This window comes from Nicotiana tomentosiformis, chromosome 7, assembly GCF_000390325.3.
Source record: "Nicotiana tomentosiformis chromosome 7, ASM39032v3, whole genome shotgun sequence".
In the NCBI taxonomy this organism is placed as follows: Eukaryota; Viridiplantae; Streptophyta; class Magnoliopsida; order Solanales; family Solanaceae; genus Nicotiana; species Nicotiana tomentosiformis.
This window is the reverse complement of record NC_090818.1, coordinates 109,651,467-109,676,643: the sequence shown is the minus strand read 5'-3', so window position 1 is coordinate 109,676,643 and position 25,177 is coordinate 109,651,467. Positions and strand designations below refer to the sequence as shown.

Below are 25,177 nucleotides of genomic sequence, written 5' to 3'. Positions count from 1 at the left end.
TGAGTGTGAGTATTTATTTATGTTTGGGCTGGATCTGCCCTGGTCCAGATCATCCATGTATAGTACTGAGTGACTGAGTGCGCTGAGTATTGAGCATGATGATTGAGATTATGAGACAGTGAGATTGAGTACCCTGAGAGTGTGAGTACATGAGTTCCCCAATGAGATGTATTGCATTTGACATGTGTATTTGAGATGCAGGCATAAGGATGCATTTCCTCATGCTACCCAATTTTGGTGATGTTCATGATTTCACTTGCATATCGACATGTAGGTATAGATAAGTACTTTCCTCATGCTATCTGATAACGAAACATCTTATTTATTGTTGAAAGGTATTGGGTAAAATCACAGATTTTCTGACTCACTCATATTTTGGTGATTTCGGCGAAGGATTTGAGTTTTACTGTTATACCTGAAAAGCATGACTATTTTCCGTAACTGTTAACGCGATGAGCATCATATCTCTGAGTTATTTCTTTTATTACTTTATTACATTTCTATGAACTGTTGTTGGCTATTGGTGTTGGACTCCGACCTTTGTCCCAGCTCATCACTACTTTCAACCTAAGGTTAGATTTGTTACTAAAGCTGCTGACTTTCATGATTAAGAGTATTGAATGCAACATGATTCTTATTAGCAAATAATGTGGTAAGTGAATTTTGGTTGATTTGGGAAGTGCTAGGCTATAAATTTGGTATAGAGTAAATATATTCCTTAAGGTGTGAGGGAGTTGTGTGAGTTCTGGATGATCTTCTCAATTGTGGAAGATCTAACTGGTTGGTGAGGGTGGAATCATCATTCTGTTGTTGTGCATGTCTTTCACGTGAAGTAGTAGTTTGATTTGTAGTGGTTAGGTTTTCAAGTGGTGAAGCAGTATGGGTAGGTGAATTATTAGGTGAGTCAGTGGTGACAGAATCCGAGGAGTGTGCATTCCTATCAGATGGGTGACCATCTCTCAAATTACAAGGGTTAGGATTAATACATGTAGAAGTGAAATCTGAAAATGATTTAGGGAAGCTAGAAGGATTTGACTGAGACTTAGTGGCAAAAGGAAATATATCTTCATGAAACTTAACATCCTTGGAAACATGTATCCTCCTAGTGGCCAAGTGTAGGACCGCGTACCCCTTTGTTCCAAAGGGATACCCTATGAACACATGAGGTGTGGATCTTGGTTCAAACTTATCCTTATGAGTTTTCAAAGTAGTAGGATAACACAAGCAACCAAAGCTCCTAAGATGTGAATAATTGGGCTTATTATCATATAAAATCTCAAAAGGACATTTGTTTTTAAGAACTGTGGAAGGCTGTCTGTTTATCAGGTATGTGGAAGTGAGGATGGACTCCCCCCAATATTTCATGGGTAATTTGGAATGGTATAATAATGTCCTGCTTGTCTCAAGTAGGTATTTATATTTTCTCCTCCATACTTTTTTGCTGTGGTGTGTATGGACAGGTTTTTTGGTGAACAATTCCCTTAGTCTGGAAGTATGACATTGATTCATTATTGACAAATTCTAGGCCATTGTCAGACCTAATAATTCTGACTGTGGTTTTGAACTGATTTTCTATCATGGAGTTGAAGGCTTTGAGGATCTGGAGTATATTACTTTTACAGCTCAACACGTGAGTCTAGGTTGATCTACTAAAATCATCAACCAAGGTCAGAAAGTATCTATGATTGTCATATGTGTTTATATGATAGGGGCCCATAGATCCAAGTGTATTAGTTCAAAGATTTTAGTAGAAATATTGCTACTATGGGCAAATGTAAGTATGGTTTGTCTAGCCATTGGGTAAATTAGGCAAAAGAAAGGCTGTCTGGGAGGAAAAGTGATAGGCATTGTGGAAATTCCCCTCATTTTTACAAAAGGTACATGTCCTAGTCTATTGTGCCACAAGTGATCAACAACATTTCCATGAGACATAACAGAAGACATTGAAATGGAATTAACAGTAGAAGAGTCAGTCTTATTCATTGAATGGAGCATATTTATATCATTGGGTGGACATGATGATTTATTTACAAATGCAGATGAATGAGGAGGATGACTCTTAACTCTACTTGTAGTATCAACAGATGTAGGAATACATGAACTAAAGTACTTGAAAAGATCAAAATTGAAAGCAGAAATGAAATTTGACTTAGATTCATGACTAAGACACATTGAGTAGAGGAACTATAGGCCACTCTTAGATTCATGACTAAGACACATTGAGTAGAGGAACTATAGGCCACTTCTTGCCTTACCAATTTCCAAAGGCCTCTTCATTTAAGGGGCCATTATTAGACATAGATACTTATTGAAATTAACCATACAATTGAGATGCACAGTTAATGAATGAATTGAGATGAGATTAAATTTGAAGCTGGGTACATATAATACTCTAAACAAAGTTAGACTAGGACCAAGGAATGCATCTCCTATTTCTGTCACTTTGACTCTGTATCCATTAAGTAGGGTAACTAAAAATGGATAAAGTAAAGTCTTGATATTGGTTAGAAAGGATTTTCTATAAGTCATGTGATTTGAGGCTCCACTATCTAGTATCCATACATCAGCAATAGATTTAAAACATTTAAACATAGTTATTTTTGCAATCTCTTTATAAGTAGAGCAAGCTAAAATACATGCAAAGTTTGTGACTCCACATGCAATATTGTTTGGATTCTCCCTTGTATTTCCATCTTGGAAGGTCTCCAGCATGTTCAGCAATTGTCCATATTGTTCCTTTGTCAGACCTAGCATACCTTAGTTTGAATTCGTGTTCTCTGATCCTTCAATACTTCCACCAAATGACTCTTCACAACCTCCATGAACATTTGCAGCAGACCCTGCATTTCTGCCTTTAGTGAACTTGAAGTCTTGTGGAAATCCCAATATTCTATAACGTGTTTCTTTTGTGTGCCCTGGCTTCTTACAATAGTCACAGAAAAGTCTTGACTTGTTGTGTGTGTGACTTCCATTTCCTCTGAATGAATTATTCCATGTGCCCCGTCTATGTGGAGTATAGTTAGTTCTGAATGTGTTCTGACCAGGCCATTGGCATTTAGTGATGCAGATTCCATAGCCAATTGGTTACTCGGCCTGACTTCTCTTTGCTTCTCCTCTTGAATTAGAATGGAGAAGGCTTGTGCAATGCTAGGCAATGGGTTCATCATTAAGATACTATCCCTCACAACTGTGTAAACTTCGTAAAGTCCCATTAGAAACTGAATTAGTCTGCGATCCTGTTCAGCTTTATGCATGTTTGCTTTGGCTCAACAAATGCATGACAACTACATTGTGCGTGGGCATTTAAGGTGTTTAGTTCCTCCCAAAGTCTCTTCATTTTTGTATAGTATCCTGTGGTGTCCAAAGTACCTTGACTAAGGTCATTTATTTCCTTTTGAATCTGGTAAAGTTTTGCCCCTTTAGTTTGATCGTATCGATCCTCCAACTCCTGCCATAATTCGTTGGCATCATTGACGTATTGTAGACTGTCTGCCAAGTCATTTGAGAGTGAATTAAGAATCCACGATGTCACCATGTCGTCACATCGAGCCCACTGGTCGAAGTTCGCATCATCGGAGCCCGGCTTCTTATATTTTTCGGTGATGAATCTGACTTTATTCTTCACGGAAAGAGCTCTAAGAACACCTCTCCTCCAGGATCTATAGCGAGTTCCATCGAAAGCTACCGGTACCAGCACTGTTCCGGCACTCTCGGACGGGTGCATATACGGTGGACTAGTTGTGTCTAGGCTAGGGTTAGTTCTATCTGAGGTATCCTTATTTCCAGCCATGATTCAGTTGAAATTAGTGAATAATATTGATCACTTATGAAGGAAATGAGAGAAAATCACACAATTAACCTGTGAATCTCAAAAACCCTAAATCCTCGATTCCGCGATTTGAGAGAAGCAATAACAACGAAATGAATAACAACGAGATGAAGAAGACGAGATAGACAATCTTACAATTGGAACGTTTGCTCTGATACCATGTTGAATCCATGTGTTCTCATGGTGGAGACATCCGTCATTGACAGATGAGCTGGTGAGAGAGGAGAGGAAATGAATATTCTAGAAGATGTGAAAATGATTTCTGTATATCCAAAGTATCTAAGTATCTCGGTTATATACAAACATGGGACCACATATCTAACTACTGAGTGTAATTACAAAACTGTCCCTAACTAACACTAACTACAAAGGAGATAAATACAAATACAGTGTAAGTCTCAATAGAACTAATGAAACTGTAAACAGATTAAGTCATGACATGTTCATAGATTAATCATATTTTAACCCGTCTAAGTTGAGGACTCGCCAGTCGTAAACCCAGATGAAATTGGCAATTGACGTGGCAGTAAATAGAATATAGTACTATTTATTAATTTCTTATGAATTGACGTGGCCAAATTTTGACTTTTGCCAAACAAAAAAAAAAACCATACTTAAATTTGGAGACGCTTGTTCCATTAATTACTCGAAATCATTTTCTTGCAATTCTTTATAAATTGTAAATTAATTCTTCAAGAGCATCTTGTTTAAATGTCCCTAATTACATGTAACCTATCAAGATGTGTTAATTGATTTAGGATATTTATTAGCAATTTAATAACACCAGGTCATTCGTTACATAGATGTTTAATTAGAAAACAGGATGATCTACAGTTCATTGATCTCATTTGTCCTCTGATCCATAGTATATTTCGAAGCATAAAAGCCCATTTTCTATTTTCCATTATTTAAAATTATCCGATAAAATATTTTAATATTTTTTCTTTTTTAAACCTTAGTGGTTTAATCAAAATATATAAATCATAATTTCCCTATTGAGGATGTGCACAACTCTTCCACGTAGAAGTTGACACCAAGAACTTCATTTGTTTATTATTCTTGTGTGTTATTTCTGGTTAAAGATTAATGTTTAGACATTCATAGTGCTCAAGTTGATCTTCACCACTCTTTAAGCATTTAAAACTAGTATGATCTTCTGTCTAGTGTCTATAAAAACTCCAAGCAAAAAGGAAAACATAAACAAAAATAACAAAAGACTGTTTTGAAAAAATTAATTGATACGTGCAAGTTGACTCAAAAAATATCTTCTTTCTACTTTTGAAAGATGACTGACTGTTCTACATGGCTGCCATATTGTATTGACCTTTCGTTGATAATTTAGGACTCATGAACCACCCAATAAAGATCATGACTTTAGGTAGAGAAATGTATATTTGTATCCGTTCTCAAAAATAATAGCAGATAAAATGTATAATTTTTGTATATTTATGTTTCATGTACAAATAAAACATACTTATTTTATATATTTTTCAGCTATAAAATACAATTAGTTTCAACCAGTTGATCAGTTTTATATTTTCCCCTTGTTAGCTCCATTGCACAATCCAACATGCATAAAAAAAGTTTCCTTGTGATGAGACTTACAAGTTTTCTCATATATATAGAATATAAATATAAAATAAAATCTAAAAAACCGAAAAATATAGAAATCAAATCCTATAACCACCCAATCAGGCAAAACTAGGAGACATAAATAAACTTTAGCGTCCCTTAGCTTTAAGACTTAGGATTTAAGTAGAAGACCACCACCTTTTGAAGCCAAAAAAACACAAAACAAAAAAACATAACAAGCTTCCCTGTTTGAGAAAAACTCTTTTTCCCTTAAAAAAGCAAGAAAATTTGAATGAAATGTCTCAGCCACCACAATCTTCTTCTACTTCCAATATTCAAGATCCATTAAAACTCTTGACAGTACATTACTACGTCCCATTATTTCCTAACACAAAAATCACTAATATTTTCACCATTTTGATGAAGGGTTTTCTTGCAATTTGCTTATTTGCTTCCATTTCTCTAATTTCCTTCACTGCTTTCTCTAATCGGTCCAAATGGTTTAGCTGTTCAGATTGTGCTGAACACGAGAAACTATTTTCACCACAACATTCATATGCGTATACTTCTGCCGTTACAATTAGTAACAAAGAAAGAAATATCAAAGAAGAAGAAACAAACATAACCCATATTTTATTTGGTATTGGAGGATCCGCAAAGACTTGGAATAATCGTAAAAGTTATTCCGAACTATGGTGGAAACCAAACGTGACTCAAGGGTTCGTTTGGCTCGATGAAAATCCCCAAGAAAACGAGCCGTGGCCTGACACTTCACCACCCTATAAGGTCTCAGAGGACACGTCATCGTTCAAGTACACGTGTTGGTTTGGTGACAGGTCAGCAGTGAGAATAGCAAGGATTGTAAAAGAGAGTTTTGAATTGGGATTAAAGAATGTAAGGTGGTTTGTTATGGGAGATGATGATACAATATTTTTTACGGAGAATTTGGTGACGGTTTTAGGTAAATATGATCATAATCAAATGTATTATATTGGTGGGAATTCTGAAAGTGTGGAACAAGATTTAGTGCATTCTTATGGTATGGCTTATGGGGGTGGTGGAATTGCAATTAGTTATCCTCTTGCAGAAATTCTAGTGAAAATTTTAGATGGTTGTATTAATAGATATCATGATGTCTATGGTTCTGATCAGAAAATTGGTGGTTGTATGTCTGAAATTGGCATTCCTCTCACCAAAGAACTCGGCTTCCATCAGGTATACAAATGTTTCATTAATTCTAAGGTTTTTATTTTCATTGGAGCAACATAGGATATTTTTATATATAGTCAAATTATTTTCAACTTGAAAAATAAGATAAGCAATTTGTTAGAGTTAATCAAACAACTTTGAATGTGTAAACCAAAATGAAGATTTATAGAAGAAATTAGAATTGCCGAGAGTCTATCGGAAACAACCTCTCTACTTTCACCAGATAAGGGTAAGGTCTGTGTACATACTATCCTCCTCAAACCCCATTTGTGTGATTACAGTGAGTTTTTTGTTATTGTTATTGTTGTTGTCGTTATAGGAGAAACTAAAATTGTAGGATGATTTCTTCCTATTTGCTTAAGTTTTAGTGGGTATGTACACCATTTTTTCAAGAGATATATAATATTTACTGTAATATTTTCCCGTTTTAGCTTTTAGGGACAGACTTATACTGGATTCAAATAATATTTTATGACCCGAAATTAATTTTACATGTGCTTATTTCAGCACTCACAATTTTTGTTCAAACTCCAATATGAATTAATGTAAGTACTATCTTTTATTGTGTTAGATTTAAGTTGTATATATTCTGACAGTGTAAATAACCTTTTTTAGATAGATATACAAGAAACTCACGCGGGAGCACCAATTTTTTTTAATTTTATTTGAGAACTCAAAAAAATTTAGTTCAAAACTCCAATATGAATTAATTTTTATATTGTTCTATATATGTTGTGTTAGATTGAGTTGTATATATTCTGACAGTGTAAATAATTTTTAAGATGGATATACAAGGAAGTCCACGGGGGCTTTTGGCAGCTCATCCATTGGCACCAATTGTATCGCTGCACCATATAGGCGTTATACATTCTCTAATTCCATTAATGGATCGAGTTGATTCAGTGAAGAAGGTGATCGAAGCTTACAAAAAAGACCCAAGTCGAACAATGCAGCAGAGTTTCTGTTACGATCTAAATAAAAACTGGTCAGTATCAGTGTCATGGGGATATTCAATTCAGTTATATCCAAATTTAATGAATCCCAAAGAATTGGAGACACCAATGAGAACGTTTGAAACATGGAAAGGGTTTGAAGAGCCATTTACGTTTAATACTAGGCCAAATTATATAGAACCATGTCAAAGGCCTATAGAGTATTATCTGGATCAAGTTTTTGAGATTGAAAATGGAGAAACTTTGACAAGTTATAAGAGAATTGGTGATTATAACAGGCAATGTGAGAATGAAAATTATGCACCAGCATTAGCAGTTCAGATGGTTAATGTCACGGCTGCAGTTCTATCTCCCCAAATATGGAGACAGGTAAATTTGTGGTCTAATTTGGTTTATGAATCTTTTTTTTTTTTTCGCTTTTCTTAATTTTGCAGACGACTAATTTTTTGTTTATTAGCCTAGTACTAGTATTTTTTTTCATGAGCCTACTACTAGTATATTTTGTATAGCCAAAAATATATTTTAAAAAATAATTTTCCAAAATTAAGTTATTTTAGATTTTTAGTTGTCAGAAATTTTTTCGAAAGGAAATATTTCAAAAGGGAAGTTATTTTCTTTGACAACTATAAGCTTCATATCACTATTCCAACCAACAGACAAATATGATTATCAATTTGTAATATTAAAAAATCTCATGAAAACAATATCAGGTTTACAAACATTACTATAATCTTCAATACAATTTTTTTTTTTTGAAAAATATATTTTCATTCTTTAACAAAACACCCCAAAAATAATTCAGAAGTACGGAGTAAGTTATTTCCCGTCAGTTAAAACAAAACTTTTCCGCAAGCAAAGTCTCCCATTTAGAATTTTTCAAGTATAGTCTCCCAAATTTCAACATAATATTTTAATTAATCAACATACCCACAACGTGTCAATAACATTTAAGTGGTTCTGTTGACTATGAAAAAGCTGTTTAATATTCGTCAACATTCGACCAGAAAAGGTACCAAATCAGTTTGGTAACGTGACCCCTACTAAATAGTAAATACACATTACTAGAAAAGCCACAATTATTTGCGAGAATGGCTGTTTATATTCTCTCGTTGACCCTAACTAACAACACATAAATTGAATAGCCAAAATTTGCTGCGAAAATGGCTGTTTATATTCTTTCTACGTGCAATACAAGATTTGCTTTTGACTTGGAAATGTTTTATTTGTCTGATTTCATTTAATTAGTGACTAACACGTTTGTTTGACCAAAATACCTAAAACAGGCACCACATAGGCAATGCTGCGAGGTTATGAATGGTGAAGATAGTATTGAAACTGTTCTACAGATCAGACTTAGAAGCTGCAATAAATGGGAATCAGTTACACTCCCCTTTGACTACGACGGGCATTAATCGACATGCAACTGAAACCTTGCTAACCAAATTGTATAGCGTATTGTTATATGTCCTCAATTATTCTCCTCTCCCCTCTTTTTGTCTTTTTGATATATGATGGCATATAATTCTCGTTTGTACCTGATGAGCTATAGGACAGATTTTCTAAAGTGTATTCTGTAGCTGAAGACTGAAGTAATTTAGTGCTCCATACGAGGAAAATGAAAGCAGAATTTGTTCGGATCCTCCAAATGAACAAAATTTGTTCAGTGATTCCCACATTGTTATTGTTAATGCAGTTTTTATTGTGCTCATTCATGTAGTTGTATTTAGTACCTCTAAGAAATATTGTTATCGGTTGTTATCCTAAGTTGATGATCAGCATAAAAATAGTTAAGTACAAGGATTTGTAAAGCTGACTTCTAACCAATTTGAGATGGAGGATTATTTGGTTGATTAATGATTCTTTTCTTCTGATTCTATCCGTTTTGTCAGTTTCTCGAGCATTTTTATGATTTCGGGGTTAGTCCCGGGTTCAGCTTCACTCGGCTTCTCCGTGATTGGTTTGTTTCTGCGAGTGATTTCCCGAGATAGCTCGGGCTCAACACTGTTGGAGGCGCGGCCTTGGTTCTGTAGATGGGTTATCGCTACCTGTTGGGCCTGTAGCATTTCGAAGATCACTCGCACGTTGATCCCATCTCCTTCACCGTCGTGTGTATTTTGGGCTGCCAATCGGACTACCCCGCGGACGCTGTTCTCGGGATCGGTAGGTAGATTCGCATTGATGGCCACATGTGAGTTAGCGTCGATCGGGTCCGCGACCGGAACCCCGATGGGATCGACAGGTGGCACCTCGTTACTGGGTACCATATTGTTGTTCTCGCAATGGTGACCGGACTCAACATCCACATCTAGAGGTGCAGATTGGTAGTTCGATATTTTTAACTTTGACGTGAAATTAAAGACACTTCAAAGAACAAGTGTAAAATATGGTGCGTTATGAAAATTTGTATCAAATTGCCACTATTATCCTTAGCCCCACGGTGGGCGCCAAACTGTCAACCCTAAAAAACAGACAGCAATTAAATTTGTAAGTGATTTTAAGGATACACATAATTTGATACAAACGATAAACTGTGTTATACTGAACAAATAAAGATATAGTAAATTCAAACCACGCGGGAGGATGATTTTAGCCTTGATAAAATATCCGCCCTTGATCCGGACTCACAATGGCTAGCACTGATGAATGAGAATAAAAGCTTTCAATAAGAGTGAAAATAATAGTATATTGCTTTGGGGTGTGTATTACAATGTGTTCAATGAATAATCAGACTCCCATTTATATAGTAGGGGAGTTTTACCCTAAGTACAATTCTATAAAAGGTAAAAATCTCCCGTTTAATTGATTACTGGATTTTCGTTGGTACGTGCCAAGATCTACGCCGTGATACCCAGTTGATCGCGAATATTACGGCCTTCAGTTAATCGTGTTCGATTTCCCAATAATGCTCTCCGAAGTCTCTTGGGACTTTGCCCGATCACAGGGTCATGGCCTTGATATACTCGAGGGCAGGCGTTGTCCCCCCGGTGCCTGACTCGATGAATCCCTTACCTCGATTCTGGTTCCTTGTCATCGCGTCCCTTACTCGATTTATTTTATCAGGAACCGGGCCGGCTTATGGGTCCGATTTCACCCGTATATAGCATCTAACTCAATCGTTTTACCTATTTAATCTTAATTTGGTAAAGGCTAGTGTTAATATAAAACTACATCTATTCTTCAAAGACTTGCATGCCAATACATAATATATAGTACACAATATATTCACGTGCACATAAAGTGAAATAAATATCGAGAACACATCAAGAAGGACATATTTTAGGAGCAAATGTGGATTTTATTCCAAGTAATACCTCTCCGAGAAAACTCAATAGCACCTACCTTAAAGCTAGGTATAAAGTTAAAAAGGACAGTCCGGTAAACTAAGCTCCCGCTATGCGTGGGGTCCGGAGAAGGGACGGACCATAAGGGTCTATTGTACGCAGTCTTACTCTGCATTTCTGTAAGAGACTGTTTCCATAACTCGAACTCCTGACCTCCTGGTCACAAGGCAACAACTTTACCAGTTACGCCAAGGCTCTCCTTCTAGGTTTAAAGTTAGTTAATAAAAATATATAGATTGATTAGTCGGGTTAATAGGTACCAAATACTAGATGGTTGTACACTTATACCGGAAGAAAAAATTGATTAAGTAAACTAAAACTTTCAAGAACCTGAACAAAGATGTACGGTTATAAAAATCAAAGCCAATGACAAAAAGGTGAAAACTTACGATTCCAGGGTCGACCAAATCCCAAGAGCGCCACCGATATTGAAGGGCCTCGATTCCAAGAAGTTTGTTCAGATACCCTTCCCTCTGAGCACAGTTCCGAAGCCAATCCCAAAGAAGTTTCGCATGCCCGAAATTCCTAAGTACAACTGTCACGACCCGAAATACCCACATTCGGACCGTGATGGCGCCTAACATTTCACTTGCTAGGCAAGCCAACGTTAGAATAATATTAATCAATTTTTAAATAATTTTTAAATTATTAATAATCAAAGAAACAAATGCGGAAGCAAAGTTTGAAATATAGTGAATAATCCATAAATACAACGGTGTCTAAATACCATCCCAGAATTGGTGTCACAAGTGCATGAGCTTCTAGAATAAATACAAATAAAGGTATGAATAAAAATAAAGCTGTCTGGAAATAAACACACAGCTAAAGTAAAATAGACGAGGACTTCAGTACTGCGGAAGCCATGCAGTTATACCTCAAGTCTCCTCTGGTAGCTGAAATCCGAGCAAGTTTATGGTACGCCGCTGGGACCAACTCCGAAATCTGCACAAGAAGTGCAGAGTGTAGTATCAGTACAACCGACCCCATGTACTGGTAAGTGCTGAGCCTAACCTCGACGAAGTAGTGACGAGGCTAAGGCGGTTCACTTACATTAACCTGTACGCAATATTAATGACAACAACAAATAATAGAAATAAATCAGGTAACTCATTTATAATAATTGAAGCCAACTCAGCAGTCATAATCCATTATTATTTCAACGAATTCTGTTGCAGCGTGCAACCCGCTGTCACAATATATTCACATTCAATTCCGTTGCAGCGTGCAGCCCCCTCTCCCAATATATTCCTTTTAATCAAGTCTGTCGTATATTTATTTCAATCAAGTATATATAAATTTTTTAATAAGTCTGTTGCGGCGTGCAATCCGATCCCCCAATATTGAATTTTAATAAGTCTGTTGCAGCGTGCAATGCGATCCCCCAATATTGACTTTTAATATGTCTGTTGCGGCATGCAATCCGATCCTCCAATATGGACTTTTTAATAAGTTTGTTGTGGCGTGCAACCTGATCCTCCAATATGGACTTTTTAATAAGTCTGTTGCGGCGTGCAACCCGATCCTCCAATATATCAATTTCAATCAACTCTTATAGAAGAAATTTCCCCAATAAATGCAATAATTAATATAAAATTATAAGACAACAAGCATACAATAATTATGATTTAATTATGAAACAAACAATGACAAATAGCAAATTATTATAAAAATCAGGGAGAAAATAAGCAGTTTAATATTTAATATGCTAAATGTCAAATAACAATTAAAACACATAATTCAAATAGCATGTAACAATTAATGCAGGAATTCAAGAATTTATATTTGACAAAGAATAGGAGAGAAATAATTATTATAATAATTAATTCATGATTTAAAATAATTTATGATTTTTCAAGTAATTATGCAAACAATTAATTTAACGACGTATAGACACTCGTCACCTCGCCTATACATCGTTCACATGCATTTCACATAACAAATAATTTAAGGGTTCTATTCCCTCAAGTCAAGGTTAACCACGACACTTACCCCGCTTTGCAAATTTCAATCAATTACTCAACCACAAATTTTCCTTTTAAATTTGTCTCCAAAAGCTTCAAATCTATTCACAAACAATTCGATATATTCAATACGAATAATAGGAATTAATTCCATATGAATTTACTAATTTTTCGGATAAAAATCCGAAATTTATTAAAATATTCGACAGTGGGACCCACGTCCTAAATCCCGAAAAAACTCGCGAAATTCGAACACCCGTATCGATACAAGTTCAACCATACAAAAATTATCCAATTCCGATATCAAATGGACCTTCAAATCTTAACTTTTTGTTTTTGGAAAATTTTATAAAAATTCCAATTTCTTCCATCTAAATCCAAAATAAATGATGAATATAGACTTAGATTTATGAAATACAATCACTATATGATAAAGAACACTTACCCAGTTCGAAATTGTGAAAAACTCCTTTGAAATCGTCCCTAAGCCGAGTTATAATTGAGGGTTTGTGAAAAATGGAAAAAATCCCGTTTTGGTTCTGTTTTAAGTCACAGGGGTCAGGCCTTCTTCGCGTTCGCGAAGGGCCTGTCGCGTTCGCGATGAGTAGCAGCCCGTGGCTTTCGCGTTCGCGAGTCCTCTTTCACGTTCCCCCATGCCTCTAAAGCTTCGCGTTCGCGTTGAGCTGGTCGAGTTCGCGAAGGGTAAAGTCTCCATAGCTTCGTGTTCGCAGTCCAATCTTCGCATTCGCGAAGAAGGAAAATTCAGCCAGCTCAGTTTGCTCTTCGCGTTCGCGAGAATACATTCGCGAACGCGATGAAGGAAATACTAGAAGCCCAAAGTCTGTAGAAAACCAGATTTCCTAAGACCGAAATCATCCCGTAGCCTATCCGAAACTCACCCGGTCCCTCGGGGCTCCAAACCAAACATGCATATAAGTTCTAAAATATCATGCGAACTTGCTCGCGTAATCAAATCGCCAAACTAACACCTAGAACTACGAATCAGACACCAAATCAAAGGAAGTTTTCAAGAAAATTTTAAAACTTATAGTTTTACAACCGGACGTCCGAATCACGTCAAATCAACTCCGATTCTCACCAAATTCGGCAGACAAGTTATAAATATTATGATGATGCAATATGTAGGGGTGGTTGTTGCTCCTGATCAGAAAACATACTCTAAATCTAGAGGAAATTTTGCTAAAGTGAAAGTTGAAATTGACCTTCTAAAGCCAAAATTGGACCAGTTATGACTGGCTTCAATAGGCTTGACGGAGTAGAAGATGGTGTGTGGTTGGATATTGAGTATGAAAGGGTACCAAGTTATTGTCTTTATTGTAAATTACAAGGTCACGATGAAAGTCAATGTAGAAATAGAGTCAGGGATGAAAGAATCAAATCTTAAAAAGAAGAAATTGCTAGAGCTCAGAAGGAAGAAATTGCTAATAGGGAGACATGAAGCAAAGGAGATGATGAATTCCAAACTGTAAACAGAAGGAAGGGACCAAGAGAAAGGAAGATAGGAAGCACACAAAGTCAAAATGAAAATCAAGATCAGAATACTACACATCAAAAGAAAGGACACACCTAGACCTACAAAGCTAATAGGGGCGTTGTGATTAGGGAACCAATAGAAGGCAACCATACAATTATGTTATAAGAAGTTTAGGGCAAGGGTAAAGGAAAGTTATATAAAGAAAATAATGATTAGGTCATTGAAGAAGAGGACAGGGAACAAGATAATGATGCACTTCAGAAATACTAAGTTGAGGTGCCAAAAAATAAGAAAGGAAGAAACAGAGCCAAGAAAAAAGTCAAAGGGAAGAACGAGAATGAGACAACGACTCAAAAGTGTGATGAAGAAGTACATGCACCTATTCAACCTAATGAACAAAAAAAGGCTGATAATACTAGTACTTCAAAAATCAAACCAAGTGAGAAGGTTGAACAAAATCAAAGATCCAGGAGCAAAGTAGCATTCAGTCAATTCCTGAGAATCAAGAACTTGAACCACTCAGTAGAGTCACAGATGAGGCTACAAACCATGCTATTGATGCAGGAGAGTTCCAGCACAATTATCTTATATTGATATCTGGAACTAACCTGGACAGAAATGCCACAATTCAAAATCCAACTAGTCATGATGGTACCTAACCCAACCCGCTAGGTAAGCCAATTAGCAACAATCTAATTCAAATGAGATTTATTAAGAGAAATAATAAAAATATAACTGAATATTTTTATACAAGAATCCCCAAGGGCTGGTAGTACAAATCATGAGCTTCAAAGATTCAGAGTTTACAAAGCTAGTATGAAATAAGTACATCATTTGTCCGAAATGTACATAAACAAATTTTTCATAAGTCTAAAGCTACCATGAAAAAAAGGCAGCTATAACCGGAATGCAGGTATGTCTTCAATGCTAGCTCCTGCCATACACAGTAACATCAACATCCAAAGTCTGCACACAAGGTGCAAAAGTGTAGTATGAGTACAACCGACCCCATGTACTCAATAAGTATCAAACCTAACCTTAGGTTGAAAGTAGTGATAAGTTGGGACAAAGTTCGAAGTCCAACACCAATAGCCAACAACAGTTCATAACAATGTAATAAAGTGGTAAAATAAATAACTCATAGATATGATGTTCAACGCGTTAACAGTTACAGAAAATAGTCATGCTTTTTAGGTATAACAGTAAAACCCAAATCCTTCACCGAAATCACCAAAATATGAGTGAGTTAGAAAAACTGTGATTTTTTCCAAAACCTTTCAACAATAAATAAGATGTTTCGTTATCAGATAGCATGAGGAAAGTACTTCTCTATACCTACATGTCGATATCCAAGTGAAATCATAAATGTCACCAAAAACCGGGTAGCATGAGAAAATGCATCTTTATGCTTGCATCTCAAGTACGCATGTCAAATGCAATGCATCTCAGTGGTGAACTCGTGTGCTCACATTCTCTGAGTATCAATCTCACTCATCATGCTCAATACTCAGCGCACTCAGTCACTCAGTATTGTATAGGGCAGATCCAGCCCAAACATAAATAAATACTCACACAGTCACTCAATACTGTACTGAGTAGATCCAGCCCAAATGTAAATAAATCCATTGCAGATCCAACCCAATGCAAATGAATCCAGTGCAGATCCAGCCAAAAAATCCATAGCAACTGCGCCGACTGTGGATGTGCAGACTCTGGAAAGGCCGATCCAGCCCAAGCGCTATAATAAGCCAAATTCTGGCATGAATCAATAAAGCCTGCTACGGCGTGCAACACGATCCCATAAATATCACCCACAACAGGCCCTCTGCCTCACTCAGTCATCAATCTCTCCAGTCTCTCGGGTGAGTTTCAGATGGTGATAATCAGCCAAAACATTGATGATATGATGTATGAATATAGGACAACAAAGATTGAGATATGATATACAAATAATAGTTGTGACCGAGTATAAATTTCAAATTAAGCAATTAATTCAACATGTAACATGACCTCTATGGGTCCCAACAGTACCGGCATGTGGCCTAAGCATGATTTCTAACATGGATCACACCTCAATTACTATAGCACGTAGAGATTTTCACGGTTACAGATAAGATTAGGTAACTACACAGTACCATAGAAATAACTGAGTCACAATTCACATGGTGCACGCCCACATGTCCATCACCTATCATGTGCGTCACCTCAACACCAAACATATAACACACATATTCAGGAATTCATACCCTCATCACGAAGTTTAGAAGTGTTACTTACCTCGAACAAGCCAAATCCAATACCAAGTAAGCCAAACGATACTGCAAAAATACCATCCCGTGCGTACCGACCTCTGAACGACTCGAAACTAGCAAAAATCAACTCAAATGCATCAAATAATTCCTAAGGAAACAATTCCAATCGATTAAGGTCGAATCTTTAATCAAAAGCCCAAAGTCAGCCAAAATATTAAACCCGAGCCCACACCTCGGAACCCGATGAAACTCACAAAATCCGACAACACATTCAATTACTAGTCCAATCATACTAGTTTCACTCAAATCCGACTCCAAGTCGATGTTCAAAACTCAAAAATTCACTCTATGAAACTTTAGACAATAACCCCCAATTTCTGAAATCATCAACCAAATGCCTAAATCGAGTATAGATTCGTGAAATATAATCAAAACTGAGTTAAGAATGCTTACCCAAATTCGTGTGGGGAAATTCCTCTCCAAAGTCGTCCAAAACCGAACTCTAAGTCTAAAAAATGAGAATAAAATGACCAACCCTAAAAAATATAGCTTCTGCCCAGCGTCGTTCGCATTTGCGAACCAATTTCCGCTTCTGCAGACTCGTGTGTGCGACCAAAATCTCGCTCCTGCGGAAGAGCACTGCCAATCAGCACATCGCACCTGCAGAAAATCTCCGCTTCTACTAAATCGCAGGTGCGAACAAACTTCATGCACCTGCACTGCCTCTCGCTTCTGCACCCTCATGCGCCGCATCTGCACCTTCGCAGATGCGAAGAAAACTCCGCATTTGTGGACTTCTTCCCCCAGCACAGTCTCCGTTTCTGTGATGCCACCACAACCTTTCCGTCTCCGCACCTGCGCCCATGGCTCCGCAGGTGCGGTCACACCAGAACTAGCAAAGGCCATCCATCATACATGAATGAAAGATGATCTGAAACACGTCTGTGACTCACCCGGGTCCCTCGGAACCCCGTCTGAATATACTAACAAGTCCCATAACATAACACAGATCTACTCGAGGCCTCAAATCACACATAACAACATTTAAACGACGAATCACAACTTAAATCAAACTTAATGAACTTTTGAACTTTCAACTTCCATAACTCGCGCTGAAACATATCAAATCAACTCGGAATGAACTCAAATTTTGCACACAAGTCCCAAATGACATAACGAAGCTATTCAAATTCCCGGAACCACAATCCAAACCCTATATCATCAAAGTCAACTCTCAGTTAAACTTATAAACTATCCAAATCTTCAAATTTTCAACTTCCGCTAGTTAGCGTTGAAACCTTCTAGAAATATCCAAATGCAAATCCGGGCATACGCCCGAGTCCAAAATCACCATCTGGGCCTAACATAACCATCAAACCTCCAATCGGAGGTCAAATACTAAAAAGTCAAACTTAGTCAACTCTTCCAACTTTAAAGCTTCAATCATGAAATTCATTCCTCCAAATAAATTTCGAATAACCTGAAAACCAAAACCGATAGTTCACACAAGTCATAATACATCATACGATGCTGCTCAAGACTTCAAATAACTGAACGGAATGCAAATGCTCAAAATGACAGGGCGGGTCGTTACATTCTCCCTCACTTTAACATACGTTAGTCCTTAAACGTGCTAATAGTCGTTCCAAAGCCATCAAATCACTGTGCCACCTTACCATGCACATGCTTGGGGGTGATCCCACGTCACCCTATTCCATATAGGCCCGACAGCGCAACTTAACTGAAGATCATTACTTCAACCTTAGTCCATAAACCTCAGAATCCAATTTTCCACATTCGAAATTCCTTACAAGATCTGAATCTCGAACCTACACATTGTATAAGTCTGAACAAGCCATATCAAGTCATATCCATAACCAAAGTTGTAATCACATAATATACCACGCGACTCGCATAAACATATCAATAATTTCCGATCAGAGTAACTTCTCAAAACAAACTCGATATCGGTAGTAAACGTCATATCAAACAGAACCACATTCTAAAACCTTCGTACACCGTCGATGATGAAAGATACACGCAGAAACTCATAACCACTTATCAGACCAACAAGTCATGGAACTCTCCGTCTTTCGACAAGAACTATAGCCAATTCCTATGCTGACTTCCAATATTATCCTTCCAAATATACTACAATCAGATTCGATAGCACCCATTATAGGTCTGAAGACCTTATCTTATCAAATACAGTCGTCCTACTGACATGCCATACCAATACAACCTTAAGCCACAAACCGTGCACCAATACACAACACTTCAAGTGTACTTAGACATAGAAAATGACTCAAATGAGAGAACCGCTCTGCAAGCTCAACCAGTACCACCACAATGCAGTGCTAAGAACCCATCACCCACCGTAGAACCAAAACACACAAATCTAACCCAAAGGATCATATCCCAACATAACTTCGCTGCAATGCGTGACCCCATCCAAACACTGGTCCACATGAAATACCTAAATTCACAATGCTCAAATTCAACATCCATGCACAAATTGATGTCTAGTACCAAAAGTTCATGAGCATAACCACTGAGAAGTAAACAACACCATATACCACAGCTCGGAAAGACCATAACCAAGGCGCAATTAACCATTCCACACCCCAAATCACCAAGTCACACGAATCACGTTATAAGGCTCAAACAGAACCACACTATGTGTGCATATAACCAACAAATCACAAACCATCGTAGCATATAAGAGTAATACATAGATCATATAAGAACACGAATAAGCTCAACTCTAACCGAACGACACACCCCTCAACACTAACAGTTCTAAGTCAACAAATCCGACTCGGTGTAGAATACACATCCTCATTGGGCCTACCAATGGGCCCCCAAAGCAACCCTAGTCGTCTACAAATAGATAAATAATCCTCTGAAAGTCCACAATGACCTAGCCATAACACATACTAACATCTGGCCAGCTTTGGCCACATCTTCACAGTACACAACCCTGAAATAATCTATTTTCGAGAACTCTCTCAGTCTCCAAATCCATAGAATACATGAATCACCATATCTGATCCCAACTCCACCGCCTGAATGTCTAACACATCTCTCATACATGACCATCCCACGAGGAATACTTCTATAATTCTTCCGTGCCACATAGCAAAAATCCAAATATTAGCAGTCGATCAACCAGACGAGTACCGCAATACCAATGAAGCATCAGTAAGTCAACACTAAGTGCACCTTCTGAAATGTACACTCTCTTCAGACAATACCAAGTAGTAACATCATTCATCTAGTCATCTGAAACCATCCATGTTGTCTAAGAATTCATGACCTTCCCTTCCAAACTAACCCGTGACCTTGCACACGCAAATCTTAATCCCACACAACGTACCACATCTATCATGCCATCATATGAAAAGTATGAGAATCTCATAATCAACTTTGAGTCACTAGCAGAACACATACCCGATCAGTCAAAAACTTTCCATTGATCCCACCCAAGAGAAAATCACGATACACAATATGCTCCTCACGCTGGTAGGAAATATCTATCTCAAATCATAGTAGAAACCATCGAAATTCTTCAAAATCCATTAACATACAACCAAGACATCAGAACTGAATCTCTCTAACTCAACCAAGCCATGCAGGTTACCAAACCCAAGGTTATTGCCACAAAACACCCATAAAGCATCACCTCATTATAAGAACCAAAAGAACCGAGCATACCATTACTATATTGATCCAACCTACTACCAAGTTGTCCTGTTTCCTCCGAGTTTCTTCTGAATTGCCTTCACATTGACACTCCTCCTCGCCATAATACCATGATCCTCAACTAACACTCACCCCACAAGATCCTAGAATAAAACCACACCGCCTAAGGCCCAGAAGTCGCTGTATTCCCTCTTAAGTACCCTAACAGTACCACCACTGAGACACCCACTCTGAAGAGACCTTCTGTGAATCTAAAGTTGTTTCCTTCACCTTCCTGATGCTGAAATGTAGAATCCATAATGATATAGAAATGCCACAATTCTTGACACCATCCAAATTAAATCTCAGATTCTAGTCATATACCAATCTGCAAAATTCTCAATTGCTATATATAAATCTTGAATCCATTACAACCTTCTCGAGAGTCATCCACTCTGCTCAAATCTCAATTGCACCGACCAAACGGGCCGAACGACCTATGCCCCATTAGCACGACAACACCCAAAAAAGTAATCTACAACTTTAAGCAACCGAGATATTTCCTACTCCACGCGCACTACATCCTTCACGAATAATAACTCAATCATCCCATGATTCCCATATATCCATAAAGTGTAACATAACCCCTATCCAGAAATTCCTTCACTCGAGTTATCTTCAATCTCAACCTCCGCAAGTCACATCTGATTCACAAGTATGCCTCAAACCGAAATCAGCACAACACATAACCATGTAATCAAATTGATAATAGCAGACTCCCCCACTTAGCTCAAAGCCATAGATCAAAACACTCGATAACTCTCAATACCCATAATCTATTACTACCATAATACCGCAGGGAGATTCAACTAAATCCTTCATAAGCTCATATAACATAACCATATAGTACCTCAAATCATCTACTAAGCTCGCATACATCCACGTGACGGTCAGGTCAACTATTACAACCGATCCAAACTCTAATCACACAAATATAGTCCATTGGTAGAAAAGAAAGCATCCACACAACATCATAAGGATCACACATCCGTAGATTACCCCCCATGTTGTAACCCACCTGCTTTGCCTCAAACTAACATCTCTCTATACTGTTTCACAGCCACAACTACTACACAATCACTTAATCTTCCTGAGTCTGAACTCATCAACAAGATCGAAGAATCTACTTTGTTCCACAATTAGGCAACATGAAAGATCCTTCAATACACTCATAACTCGAGACTATACTTCACATCAAGATAGAAATCAAGCACCCAATAGTCCTGTTTATATCTCAAGCAAACTCTTCTCATCACATTCAAACAATCTGAACACATCTTGCGGTCATATCATACTCATCATATAACCATCCAACCACTCATCGAGTCATAAATTCCACTAATAGGGACACTACAGGACTTATAAGTCCAAAAGCACCTGCTCACACAACCAAAATCCCCGTGCTCAGGCTATAGTCAAAACCTGGCCTCAAGTCCTCTAGACTGGCCCATCATTAGCACACTGAAATCACATCTCGCACCCCATCCATGGAATCACAAGCCGTCAATGTACAACTTATACTGAGTGCTCACATGCGCATTGGAGTGCGTGGAAGGAATTCAAAGAGTTATGCTTCAAGCTAAATTAATGTCGCACGATAAGGAAAGAAAGATGGGAAGTTTATCCTAAATGCCCTGTAGCCTTTCAAAGATAGGTATGGACGTCATCATACCGATCCACAAGACTCCACTAGACACTTGCTCATAACTAGTACAACCTATAAACCTAGAGCTATGATACCAACTTATCACGACCCAAAATCCAACTAGTCGTGATGGCACCAAATTCAACCCGCTCGGTAAGCCAATTAGCAACAATCTAATTCAAATGAGATTTACTAAGAGAAATAATGAAAATATAACTGAAAAGTTTATATAAGAATCTCCAAGGACTGGCAGTATAAATCATGAGTTTTTAAGATTCAGGATTTACAAAGCTAGTATGAAATAAATACATCATCTGTCCGAAATGTACATAAATAGATTTTTCATAAGTCTAAAACTACCATGAACAAGAGGTAGTTATAACCGGAACGCAAGTATTGCTTCAATGCTAGCTCCTGCCATACATAGCAACAACATAATCCAAAATCTTCACACAAGGTGCAAAAGTGTAGTATGAGTGCAACTGACGCCATGTAGAGGAACATTTCACATGACTCTGAGCCAAACTCTTTTGAGGAGGCAGCTGTGAATCCTTCATGGCAAGCAGCTATGACACCGGAATTTCAGGCCTTACACAATAACCACACTTGGGATTTAGTACATTTACCTGCAGGAAAGAAAGCTATAAGTTATAAGTGGGTATACAAAATCAAACACAAAACTGATGGGAGCATAGAGAGATTCAAAGTCAGACTAGTGGTGAAAGGTTACACTCAGGAAGCAGGGATTGATTATACTGAGACATTCTCCCCAGTGGTGAAGATGACTACGGTTAGGATATTGGTCACTATTGCAGTAAAAAGGGGGTGGGGTATTTACCAATTGGATGTAAATAATACTTTCCTCCATGGGGACTTGCATGAAGAAGTATACATAGAGATTCCACAGGGTTTGATAGTAGATGACAGTAATCTGGTGTGCAAGCTCAGAAAATCTCTATATGGGCTCAAACAGGCTAGCAGATAATGGTATGACAAATTGACAGAATCCTTATGTTCAAAAGGTTTTCAGCACTCAACAAGTGACTACTCACTGTTTTATAAGAAGGAAGGAACTTCAGTGGTGTTTGTAGCAGTCTATGTAGATGATGTGATCCTGACTAGCAATAAGTTAGAATAGATAGAAAAACTAAAGACATTCCTGCACAACCAAATTAAGATAAAAGATTTAGGAATATTACATTACTTTTTGGGTCTGGAGATACTGTATCAACCTGATGGAATCCTGATGACTCAAAGGAAGTTCACTAATGATTTGCTGAAGGAGTATAACTACTTAGGCTACACTACTGTATCATCTCCTCTTGATTCCACAATCAAGTTGAAGGCTGGAGAAGGATCCTTACTCTTATACCCAATGTACTATAGAAAATTGGTTGAAAAGCTCAATTTCCTCACTAATACAAAATTGGACATAGCATACAATGTCCAACACCTGAGTCGGTTTATGAAAGCCCCAAGGGAGCCACATCTGAAGGCTGCTTGGCATGTCCTGAGATACCTGAAACAAGATCCTACATTGGGAATCTTTCTATCCAAGGATCCCAATTATGGACTAAAGGCTTATTGTGATTCAGACTGGGCATCTTGCCCTGACTCAAGGAAGTCAGTCAGTGGCTATATTGTCTTACTTGGTGATAGCCCTATTAGCTGAAAGTTCAAAAAGCAGAGCACAATCTCACTATCTTCTGCTGAAGCAGAGTACATGTCAATAAGAAAAGTGGTGGGAGAGTTAGTGTGGGTGAAAAGGTTGATGGAGGAACTAGCAGTGGTCTGCAATGATCCTATTCCTGTGTTTTGTGATAGTCTGGCAGCTGTTCACATTGCAAGAAATCCAGTTTTTCATGAGAGAACCAAACACATAGAGGTAGACTGTCACTTTATGAGGGGCAAGATTCAAGATGGGCTTATTACACTGCATCACATCTCCACCAATACACAATTAGCTGATAATATAACCAAGGCTCTCACAAGGATTAAACATTATGCTATTCTTGGCAAGTTAGCAGTGAATTCCTTACCTCCAACTTGAGGGGGGGTATTGAGACTTACATTGTATTTGTATTTATCTCCTTTGTAGTTAGTGTTAGCTAGGGGCAGTTTTGTAATTACACTCAGTAGTTAGTTAGATATGTGGTCTCATGTTTGTATATAACCTGTACATTGAGATATTTTGGATATACAGAAATTATTTTCACATCTTCTAGAATATTCATTTCCTCTCCTCTCTCACCAGCTCATTTGTCAATGGTGGATGTCTCTACCATGAGAGCACACGGATTCAACAAGTTCAAATTTGCATTAATTTGAGCTGGACAATGGCTGTTAATGAGGTTTACAATTTTGTTATTTTTTCTTAATTATTATTATTAAACAAATAACAGATAATTGATAAAACTTTCAAATCATGTCAGCATCTTCAATTAATTAAGGTGTACTTATGTGATCGCGTTTTCAAAAGCTCGTCAATCTGGTAGTTCCTTAAATATTTCAAACGATTGTTTTGTTGCCTGAGAGATGAAAATTCAGAAATCAGTCTTTTCATGATTTTAAAGAGAAATTAGTATTAGTGCCCGTGCGATGCGCGGACACAAATCATGTCAAATGATGATGTAGGTTGTTTGAATCATATGCGAATAACCGTAAAATATAAACCTCAGATAAAAATTATATAACATTAGATATTAACTATAAAGCAGGATATGAAATTATTGTTCAAATCTCGTAGTGGACAACCTATTTTTTTTATATTTGTAGTAACCTAACCCCTTGATTTTAGTACTTATATTTCGTTTTGCTGTCAATATTATAGAATACTAAACATGCCATATTGTGATCTATCTTATTTGAGCACATTAGGTCATATTATTTTAACAAAATTCTTACTATCACTTTGTTTTTATCTGAAAGTCAAATATATTTTACTCATCACATCATTTTTACAAAAATTCTTTTTTCTTTTTTTTCTTTTCTTATAGTTATTGTATTATTTATTATTTAATGTTATTATACTAATATATAATTTTTATTAGCTTAATAATTAAATTAATATCTTGCTTATTATCCTTATAATAGTTTTTAATAAATATAAATATTTTATTCTTAAAATTTGGAATATTTTTATGCATGTATCCTCATATTCGGAATTTTTAATCATTTAA

At 37.2% G+C, this 25,177-nt stretch overlaps 3 protein-coding genes across 3 annotated transcripts; 2 read left to right on the top strand and 1 right to left on the bottom strand.

The window, feature by feature from the left end:
• Window positions 1-1,698: 1,698 nt before the first annotated feature.
• LOC138896193 (uncharacterized) lies at window positions 1,699-3,790 on the bottom strand. The gene is made up of 3 exons (XM_070180980.1): window positions 3,370-3,790; window positions 2,757-3,187; window positions 1,699-2,109 (listed from the first exon to the last, which is right to left on the bottom strand). Exons 1-3 carry the CDS (start codon window positions 3,788-3,790, stop codon window positions 1,699-1,701), a joined length of 1,263 nt encoding a protein of 420 aa, XP_070037081.1.
• A 1,841-nt stretch (window positions 3,791-5,631) lies between these two features.
• Window positions 5,632-9,413, top strand: LOC104101239 (uncharacterized). The gene is made up of 3 exons (XM_009608688.3): window positions 5,632-6,616; window positions 7,393-7,932; window positions 8,847-9,413. The coding sequence occupies exons 1-3, from the start codon at window positions 5,699-5,701 to the stop codon at window positions 8,973-8,975; spliced, it is 1,587 nt and encodes a 528-aa protein (XP_009606983.1). The 5' UTR covers window positions 5,632-5,698; the 3' UTR covers window positions 8,976-9,413.
• A 13,831-nt stretch (window positions 9,414-23,244) lies between these two features.
• On the top strand, window positions 23,245-23,670 carry LOC138896192 (uncharacterized mitochondrial protein AtMg00240-like). Its single transcript, XM_070180979.1, has one exon. It carries the CDS (start codon window positions 23,245-23,247, stop codon window positions 23,668-23,670), a length of 426 nt encoding a protein of 141 aa, XP_070037080.1.
• Window positions 23,671-25,177: the final 1,507 nt, after the last annotated feature.